At 39.0% G+C, this 10771-nt stretch overlaps 1 protein-coding gene across 5 annotated transcripts in view; it reads left to right on the forward strand.

The window, feature by feature from the left end:
- LOC106051513 (uncharacterized) overlaps nucleotides 1-9815 on the forward strand; it is a 54427-nt gene extending 44612 nt beyond the window's left edge. For all 5 annotated transcript variants that reach the window (XM_056015179.1, XM_056015178.1, XM_056015182.1 and 2 more), the window contains one exon: nucleotides 4813-9815. In XM_056015179.1, the coding sequence (XP_055871154.1) occupies nucleotides 4813-4936 (124 nt within the window). In that variant the 3' untranslated portion in view covers nucleotides 4937-9815. The remainder of the gene's footprint in view (nucleotides 1-4812) is intronic.
- The last annotated feature ends 956 nt before the right edge of the window (nucleotides 9816-10771 follow it).

The following is a 10771-nucleotide window of genomic DNA, read 5'->3' on the forward strand; positions in this document are numbered from 1 at the left end:
CAGATTAACAACCAAACACTGTGTGATTGGCACCTTTCAACACTCTACAAGCACTTTACTGTAGAGAACTGTACTGAATCGTACTGCTGTAAAGGGCTCTTGGTCTCATGCTGATCTCATACTGGACCATCTTAACTGTCACTCTCTCTTTATATATATAGGCTTCTCTCATGGGTGGTTTTCACAATGCATGTTCACACCAGCATTTTTGTAGGTCTGTCTCTCATCACTGTTAACTGCTCACAGCATGCTGGACTATGTTGCCTCTGTTGGTTGGTCACACATACAGCTACACCTACCCACATCACCTATGGCCTCTGTAATGACACAAGATGCGTAGAAGTTGATGTGAATCGGGTTTTTCCTAAGTAATGTGACGAGTAAGAACAGAGTAGGATTATGAACAAGAAGGATAACGGACAAGACGCCTTAGAGGACGACGCTAGGCTAGCGACGACAAAGGACTGTGCCCTTTTTATTGTTTATTAAATTGTTGAAGTTATCAGCCTGCGTTATTAAGTATATTCTTGATTCATTCTGTTGTTGTGTCATATGGACTCGCATACACCATTAACATATATATACTCATCAACAAAATAGACCATCAACACCTCCTTGAGTCGCAAAGCGACTATGGATCATCTCAGTGAGATGAATGCCTGGGCATTAGCTATGGTCGAAACGATGTCGCCCACACATCAGTTCCCCTCTCTCCATGCAGCTAATGTATCCAAAGGAACGCTGATGAGTCAGGACTAGGCGTATCAGTGTGGCGACCAGGGCTTCCAACCAGCTGGTTGCTGCCACCTTTCTGCTTCGTCGATCTACCGATGGGCAGAGAGAAGTATGGTTTGTTGATTACTCCAAGAGGAACATATTTGGAGCCTAGAATGAAGTCATACACTGGCGTGTCCATGACGGCTGCGTCAATGGTGCCATGTATGTACCTGCACTTTACGTGGACCCTAGCAATAGGAAGAATTTTCGGAGGAGTGCCACGGTCTATAGACTGGATTGTCACTGTTCCACCGGTGAGATCCGATGGGTCAATCAGCGTCTTATTGATAACTGCGCCGAACGAACAGCCTGGGTCGTATAGGCCCAAAACTTCAACACCGTTAGCCAGGTGAGGTAGCACTGGTGGGAGTTCTGGTTCGCTGAGATCAATGGCAGTGGGTTGAGGAGCTACGGCCATCGTGGAGACGACGTATGTGTCCTCCTCTGGTTGGTCAGATAGATCAATCACAGAGGGTTGAGGGACTGGCGCCACCATTGATAGGGTCCGTGGGGTCTGCTGCTGCCGATGTGGAGTGGGTCTACTGTCACGCGCGCCATGACGTGAGTCACGCTGGGAGTGGTGGTTGGGGCGGTTATTGTGGTTATGAGGGGCTGATTGCCCACCTGGTGTCTGGTTGTGCTGGGGAGTTTTAGGAGGAATGTTGGACTTAGCAGGAGAAGTGGGTTGGTCCGTTTGCTGGTCTGTCGCAGTTGCTTTGCCTTTTAAGTCCTTGCGGGCGTTCAAATACCGGTCAGCTGCGGAAGCTATGTCAGCGGGAGCTGTTGCTTGTTGCTCCTTGACATAATCTCTGACCTCTGGGGGCATGCATTCCAACAGCTGCTCAGAGAGTATGAGACATGCTAGGCCATCAAAAGTCTCTGGTAATTGGCTGAGAGCGTGCCACCTTTCGCAGAGGTTGCTGTAGGTCTCCCTGCGTTCAAGGCGGGACCCTCTGAACTTTTTGTGATAGGCCTCGGCGGTCAGCTCAGATTGGACGAGTAGCGCCTGTTTGAGGGCTGCGTAGTCTTCTCCCTGGTCAGAGGGGAGTTTGGAGTACACTTCGTAGGCTTTGCCTCGAAGGCATTGGGATAGCCGGAAGCACCATTTCTCCTCTGGCAGACCGTAGTAGCGTGCAACTTCTTCGAAGCGGACAAGATAAACTTCGATGTTCTCTGTCTTGTCGTCAAAGTGCTCCATTGGCATGTGGGGTAGACCGTTCAAGGAACTTTGAATGGATGCTGGGCTAGCCGGGCGAGACTCGGAAGAAGCCTGGCGGGCGACCTCGTTCTCTTTCTCCACGGCTATCTTTTCTCTCGCCGTTGTTTGTTGCTCTTTTTCTTTTTCTCGCTCTGTGATTTCTTTAGCAATAGCTATTTCAGCTTCCTTTCTTTCTCTTTCTTTAGCAATAGCTATTTCAGCTTCCTTTCTTTCTCTTTCTTTAACAATAGCTATTTCAGCTTCCTTTCTTTCTCTTTCTTTAGCTATTTCAGTTTCCCTTCTCTCCCTTTCCATATTTATTTCATGCTCCCTTGCTAATCTTCTTTCTTCCTTTTCGTCCTCCTTTCTCTTTTCTTCGTTTTCGTCTTCCTTCTCCTTTCTTTTTTCTTCCTCTCTTTTCATCGCCTCAAGTTGTGCTCTCACATATTCTTTCCGTTCTGCCTCATCGTCAAATATGGAGGCTGCGATATCTTTCAATTCAGCAATTTTCTGCTTTATGTCAGAGTGCTCTTTGGAGCGTGTGCCACTGGCCATGGTGGTGAGGGGTGCTAGGATGGTGAGGGGTGGGTAATGAGGGGGATAAAGCAGAAGGTAGAGTAAGAGGTGGAGACGAGGACAGAGCTGCTGAAAGCAATTACTTAGGAGTTATAGGGAAGAGTGCAAAGGGAATGTGGTGTCTGCCTATGTTAATCACAAAGTTCCTGCAATGAAATATTACAAACAAAATGCAATAAAAATCATAAATGAAAATTATGACAGAAGTGACACTCTTGATAATGCGAAGTGATGATGCTTATATATATTTTTAGAAAAAAAAATATTGATAGGAATTTAGTTATTGCTGCCGGTTCGTGCCTGCTATACTATGGGTTAGATCCTGGACACAGCCCCCATTTATGTGACAGGTTGGGGAAAGTGATGTGTGTTTGGCGCGTTTAATGTCTAGGGGATGATTATTTTTAAAGCTATCACACACCAACCCGTCAGCATATATATCGAGAGCAGGCACGCAACGAGACAAGCAATGAAAGAAAGATGCAAAGTTAAAAATGAAGAATATTTATTTACATAAATATTTACATAAAAGAATAAAAAGGGGGAGGGGTTGCATCTATCTCTAATTGATACTAATTTTGATCATCACTCTTGCACTTAATAAGTGAGTATGTCACTTTGTCTTCTGAACTTAGCTGGTTGTCCTGTGGATGTCGCAGCTGGCTGTGATCCTGGCTTGAGGTTCTGCAGCTGGAGGTGGCGCTCTAGCGGGTAGATGGACGCCGGTGATATAGTTCTTGTGGAGTCTCAATCCAAAGTCCTGATATCTGTAGTGGGCACAGTAGGGCGGGTGGCCGGTTACCGTGGGCACAAGGTTACTGCGGGCAGAGCTGATCTGCCGTGGGCAGCATAGTTGACAGGATAAGTCCAGTGAGCTGCAGAGGGTTTAACGTAGCTATGACGTCTCGCACAGATCTGGGTCTATAGGAACGTCGCACCTAATAAGTTGACAGGTGGGCTGTCGAATAGGCGGGCAAGGCCGATAGCGCCAAGAAGTAGAGTTGAGTAGATCCACGTAGTCAGTAGAAGACACTCAATAGCAAGTGGGCAAGTGATCCGATAAATAGGCAAGTGCAGTGCTGAATAGCACTAAGCACAAAGGCAATAGGTGATTCTCGATAGCAAATAGGCAGACACCTGAGGGAGACTGCGGATAAATAAAGACAAGTTAGGACATGTCTCTCATGCATCTTATCGATGCCCTCGACTGAGGTGCATTCGTCAGATTGGTAACATTGCTTTTGATACAATGAGGAGATGATGACAAATGGGATTTGGAAAACAGATGGCTGATAGTAGCAATAGAAATGTACATATAAGGGGAAATAATAATCTCAAATAAACAACACAAGTTGGAAGAGAGAAAAAAGGGGGGGGGGGAGAAATTGGCGATGGTCAGCGACCATGACGGTTTGTTTACACGTGGCCGTTGGCCGAGAACAATGGAGTGTGCTTGAAAGGATAGTGTCCATTCAAGGGGCGCAACTCTCGTCAAAGTAGAATGAGTAAAGGGGGAGATAATTCATATCTCTTTTCTAAACGCAGTCTCAGTGCGCTAGTAAAATTATCAAGGCGGTCAGCCGAGATAAAGGAAATAAAATAAGATGTACAAATATATACATGGTTGCATCAACGATCAATTGAGCAACGTAGCATTAATAGATTAATGCAATACATAAATAAATACATATGCCATGTTTATGTTTTCTACTTACGACAGTGAGCGACTATGGATCATCTCAGTGAGATGTATGCCTGGGCATTAGCTATGGTCGAAACGATGTCGCCCACACATCAGTTCCCCCCTCTCCATGCAGCTGATGTATTCAAAGGAACGGCAGTGCCGATACAGTTTGGGGTCAGCAGCGTCACAGGCTCTGCCTGAGTGTAGCACTGGGTGCTGCAAACTGCCTTAGGGTCGCCAGCTCCTGATTTTTCCTCAGGGTTGACCCACATCACCAGTTCATTTATAACAATATTAAAAAACAATAACATTGTCATTAGTAACACATTTCCTTTCTTTCATATGTCTAAATGAACAGTTAACTTTCTATATATATCTTATAATATTATGACCTTATGAATCATTTAAAAATCACTGAATACCTTTTATAAATATCTTATATGTCAGACTCTTTATATAACTAATAGACATATCACCATTTTGGCTGATGATTAATAACTGTTTGATTAGGGAAGTCGTAAACATTAAAGATTGTTGGACAAGTTTTTCTTAACAAGTTGTTTCCCAATGTCTGCAGGTACAACTCAGGTGCTAAGAGCTTCATGGAGATCACATCTACCAAGCATTTGTCTGTCTCAGTGGATGCAGTGGTGTTACAAGGAACGGTCTGGAAAACAAGCAAGGCTGTGGTCAAGCGGTAGACTGCTGTGGTCAACCAGTAGTTGGCTGGGGTCAAAGTCTAGTGTTATAGGGTTGATAGTAGTAAGTTGTGGTCCACCATTTGTTAGCTGTGGTTAAGAGGTTCTCTTGTGATCTAGTAGAAGTGATCTATTATAGCCAACTTTGTTGTTATGGTTAAGCTTTGTGTGAATATTGTCTTTGGTTGCTTGGTGTGCATGTATCATAAGTGAAATAAACTGTTCAACAAAGGTCCTGCTGTAACATCATAGTATAAGCTCAGTTTTAAGAGCCAAATTTCGTTTGATTTGCTTTTACTTATAACCTTGAGCAAAGACTTGACTCCCTTGTACAGATTCAGGAGCACTAAGCCATATTTTGTTACCTCCTGTCCTATGGTGGGGCCTTAAGTCAACCACAGATGAGAGAAGAACGCTGCTACTCATCAATATCTGGGTCAATATTATCTATGCCTATCTTTTTTTTGTTATCGTCATGACATGTTGTGATAGCCAGATTGCCCTGGCCTGTCAATGCCATTGCCTTTTCTGTGTCCTTTATTTGCATTGGGAAGTGCAGCCTTTGCCTCAACATGTCTTAGAGTCTTTCAACAAAATTTTTTTTTTCACTGACCTGTACAAAAATGTTGTCTGCCATTTTTTTTTTTATTTTCAACTTTCATTCATTGGTTGTATATTTCCATTTTTACTGCAAATATAAAATCAATATACTTGTTTGCTATTTCTGGACACTTTTTTTTTTAAATTAGCAAAACTTTGTGAAGATTAAATTTTTAACTCTGGTTTAATGTGCTACCTGTTTACATCTGATATTTTTTTGTTTAGATTGACTCTGTTTTAGCAATATGATGTGTACATATCTATGTGTATATATTTATATATATATATATATTTATTGGTTCTTTTATATTCCAGCATTTGAATGTCCTGCTCTCTATGCTGTTCAGTTTTAACAAATCTCTTTTTTTTTTTTAAATGGGTCACTGCCAAGGCCGTCCGTTTCTGTTTTTTTTTTTTTTAAATTAGCTTATGGACGTATGTCAATGTCAGTGTTTAAAGAAAATGTCATTCCAGAATGGAAAGTTTGTATGAATATTATTATTTTTTTAACTTTAATGTCTGGTCTCAATGTGCCTGTTGCTGGGCTGATTGTGGTGGACTAGATGACACCATGCTTCTCAGCATGTGGTTTTAAGGGTGAGCTTCTCTAGAAGTGCAGAAATATTTACTAGGCAAAGATTTGGCAGTTATGTTCTATGCATAAGGTTAGGGTTTAAAGTCTTAAAGCCATATTGAACACTGGAAAACACCCATGTTTTCTATATATTAGGAATAAATGAAACTATATGTTCCATTCTCTCTTTAGGTCTGGTGAGAAAATGTGTTCCCTTTGCAACTTCTCATGTGGCTAAAAATGTCAATTCTTGATACATAGGTTGGGAATCTGTAGTCACCAGATGCTATTTCTTAGCTCAATCATTTTGTCACTTTAACAGATTGCCTATTATTCATTAAACAGTAGCTTAGTAACTTCCAGGTTGTGCATCAAACTGAACATTGGGTATTTAGGATAAGTCAATGTGACCTATTCATGAACTTTATAAATATTAAAACATTTTGTGTATTTGAAACAAAAAAAAACAAACTTCTGAGTTTAGTTTTTTAGTGACTGTAATATTATGGGATAAACCTTTTTGCTTTGTTAGTTTGGGGTTCTAACAATCTGTGCTGCTCAATCTTTGTTTTCTGGCCAAATGTTTTCAGGTAAATGTTTTTGCTCTTCAACAGTTGTTCCCCTTTTTTCCTCTCAATATGCAACTTGGAGCACTTTTTTTTTATCTCAATGATGTTTTTTTTCCCCTTTAATTGTGTATATGTATCATCACAATTGGTTCTTTGATAATATTGGTGTAACACCTTCTCATTCAAACTATGACATTTCATCTGATATTCGCATGAAGATATTTCATTCCTTATAGGTGCTTCATTGACTGTGTTATAGCTGAACTCTTGCCCAATAAGTTCAGAAGAAAAAGTTGTCAGTTTCTTGAGTCAACAAAAAGTCATGTATCTATTGCACTGATATGAGATCATTCTTTTCAACATAGTTAATGATTAAAAAAATAATTCACTCTTTTTTTATTGTATTCAATTTGCGTGTTATCATTTTACATCTTTTGACAAGCTGCAAGTCAAGGTAACATTAAATATCTTTGTTCTACCCAAGCTATGACATTCTATAGGAAACTGTCTTCACTATCTGTAGTCATTTCAATATGTTGGATTATTATACAAATTTCACTTTGATATGTTTTTATTATTAGACCCATGACTATCTTTCTCCTAGTATCTTCATATAGACTCTATAAATAGATCAAATAGACTTGTCCAAGCACATAGTAGAAATATCATCATTTTTGTTCTCATTTATCTCCAATAAGGGCATTTTTTTTTTTTTCCTATGGATTATTCCCCCTCTAACAGATGATTCATGTATTTCTCATGAAAATGGAATTAGATTTTTTTAAATAGAATTATTTTGACCAAACACTTTTGGATTTATACTGAATTCTCAAAAGTGAATCCCAAAAATTATCCTACTGAATATTCAAATCTGGTGAGTCAAAGAAACTGCACATTTTGCAAAGGTTGAAAAATCCTAACATGTTTCCAAGCATTCTCCCTTCAAATTGTATCTGCTAAATTTAACTATACTCTTTTTTCCTTGTGCAAGGCATACATGAGGTTGATGAAAACCAAGCAATTACATGGCACAAAGGTATGCAGGGGAAATGTTCTTACATTACCCTGTTTTAAAATTAGCTGTCTTTATGATAGATATTGGAATGGTCAGTTGTTTCCTAAGCCAGAGATTAGCACAATGACTGTCCACCTGTACCATCTCAGCTAATGTCAAGTCCCAAGTAAACATATACAGATCATGCTAAAACTTATTTGAAACTCTTTAAGATCACTTTGATTCCAATCTCCTGCTAAGTTTTTGTTGTCTCCTGCAATTAATTGTGTGTGTGACATTGGTATTCATCAAGTCTATTATTTGTTCTTGTTGGAATGTTGTTTGATGATTTGACCAGCCTTCGGTTTTTCCTTGTTGCTGTGTCTGTTGCTCTAGTGTCTGGCAGATACAGAGTCATCCGTGTTACATGGTGCTAGATGAAAGAAGGAAAGAAAGTCTGGTTAGGTTTTTTATTGTTCGTCATTAAACATATCTGGAGGTTTTCAGGTAATGGTCAGGTCTGTTAGTTTACATAACCTTCGTGCAGGACCTAAGAGCAGTGAGTTAACATATTTTCGCACATAACCTGCACATGTGTATAGCACGCACAAATTACAACATTAGTAAAAACAATAGTACAACCTTCACTGTTAAATACCCCACATGTGCATAGCGTGACTAGACATAAACTACAGGTACATAAGGTTGTTCATCAGATGTCAGTCCCTCGAGATGCAAACTAGCTCCAGTAGTTGTACCAACAAGTGATATATAAGGTGGAGCATGTTGATGATTTACAATCCTACAATTGTTTATGATTTACAATCCTGCAATCGTATCTGTACACAGCGAATTATAGGGGCTATAATAGTTTCTGTTATGCTATGTTTATAATAAATTTTGTAAACCCTGCACCTTTGGGTACTTTGCTCATCTACCATTTGTTTGTAAAAACTAGTATAACCCACTGGTTAAATACGTGAAAATATGGTAAAATTGTTCTTGTTTGCATACCAAATTAATACAGTGACCACAATTAGAGATTCACACCCTTATTGCAGTTAGTAGAGCTAGTTTAAAGAATAGAGTTGCTTCCCTTGTGTTATTACAGGATCATGTACTTTCAAAATAACAATTTTTGGGCTTTAGTTAAATATTAACTGAGTTGTAACTTGTACATGGCAGAATAAAATATGTTACAGTGAACTGTAGGTAGGGGCTACATGATGAACTTAACAATGTTGTTGTTTTGTTTAAGTTAATCATTTTGGGGAATGTTTTGGTTGATCATCAGTAGAAATGTCAGTCTTCATGTTCAGCTAAATAGTTGTCAATGCTTGTGAAGTGTACAGCTTTGTAGAGCTGCATATGGTTGAGAAGTCACTGGACAAAATAAATGTTGTTTTTTTTAAACTCATCCATGACTTATTTACAGTGTGTATGTGTATGTACAGGTTGGATCAGTGTATGTGTATGTACAGGTTGGATCTGAGTGTGAAATTATTTTTTCTGTGTTCTGTTATGCTTTGACTATTATTTATTGGTTAAAAGTTGTGTTTGTACATTTACCACATTCTTTGCTCCTCCATCCTGCTGGCACAGTAAATGCTTCCTGGTTTGTACCCCTCTCTCCCTTCAGCAGTATCTGTTGCCAAACTTTTTGTTTTGTTTCACAGCCATCATGACCATTATTTTTGTATATTTTATTTTATCATGACACACTATTCCTTGGTTTTGTAAATATTATATGACACAACCAACATACTATAGATATTATATTTGTTTCCTGTTGAATCATACCATACATAGTCTAGCTGCTTGCATCATTACAGCAAGTTGAAGCTAGGGAGGAGGGGGCTATATTCAAATGCTATAATCTGGTTCTTAACATCACTACACTATCACACATATTTATTGTGTGCTATATAAAGGGTCATAGTCGCGCAGTATAAATTATTAATACTATTTATAACTATCTATATCCCTGACAATAGTTTTGGAAGGGGGAATAACTACGTTCTCTGTCTTGCTGCCCTTTTTTTTTTAAAGAAATTACTGTTCTCATCATATCTAGGTTAGTGCAACCACTAATTTTTAAAATATAATTTTATATATAGTTTTAATAAATGTATTTTGACTCGCAAACATCTTTCTTTGTTTTTCATTAACTGTGTGTGTGTGGGTATTATCTACATTTAAAAGAATACAAAATATGCATGTCTACCTCTTTTACAGGTAAGAAGTAACTTAAAAAAAAACAGCGTTATGGTTACACGATGGGTGTACAGAAGTAGTGTTAGACAGCTCGTCCAACTGAACTCATAATGTCAATGTATACAGCTTTTTAAGATCATTTTACTGGTCCAAACACATACACATTCAGTTTGACTACAATTGTCCACCTCAGCATTACTGCTATCACAATAATGATATAGATGCAAATAGGAACAACACATTACAAAATACTAGATACGAACACAGCCGGCGCTTGGTGACTTGGCTTTCGATTTACTTCTCGGCACACACATGACCACGAAACACCCTGACTAAAAGATGAATGAAGTAATATTAAAATCTGTTCTTGTCCGCAGAGAACCTATGTAGCTACATACAGATTTCAATGCCAATGTAAGAACACAAACAAATGACAAAACTTGCTTCAAAAAGTCAACACAAAGTAAAAGCAATGGTAGCAGAGGTCTTTTGATTGACTGGAGTCACGTGACCCGTAGAAGGTAGACGAGAGGCCTGAAAACTTTACCGATTGAAAGCTCAGTTACTTGTTACAAAGCTTCTATCAACTCTGTCTGGTACAATTTGTTTCTCCCGAACCCATTCTCGGATCATGTTGAAACTTTACACGGTTATGCATGAATCGATCAAAACATAACCTATTAGTTAACTAGTTATTGGTAATTAATTATTTTGTTTGGAATAGAAAAAGGGAAATAAATGTTACTTATTGAGAGAAGTGGCTGTATATGTGGAGCTATTTCCCTTTTTTTTTTAAAATATTTTTCTTCCCATTTTCGGATCAGGTTGAACTTTTGCATAATTATTCATAGCCGATGACACTACACGATTAGTTAGTTACCCAATTA

Source organism: Biomphalaria glabrata, chromosome 17 (genome assembly GCF_947242115.1).
Source record: "Biomphalaria glabrata chromosome 17, xgBioGlab47.1, whole genome shotgun sequence".
In the NCBI taxonomy this organism is placed as follows: Eukaryota; Metazoa; Mollusca; class Gastropoda; family Planorbidae; genus Biomphalaria; species Biomphalaria glabrata.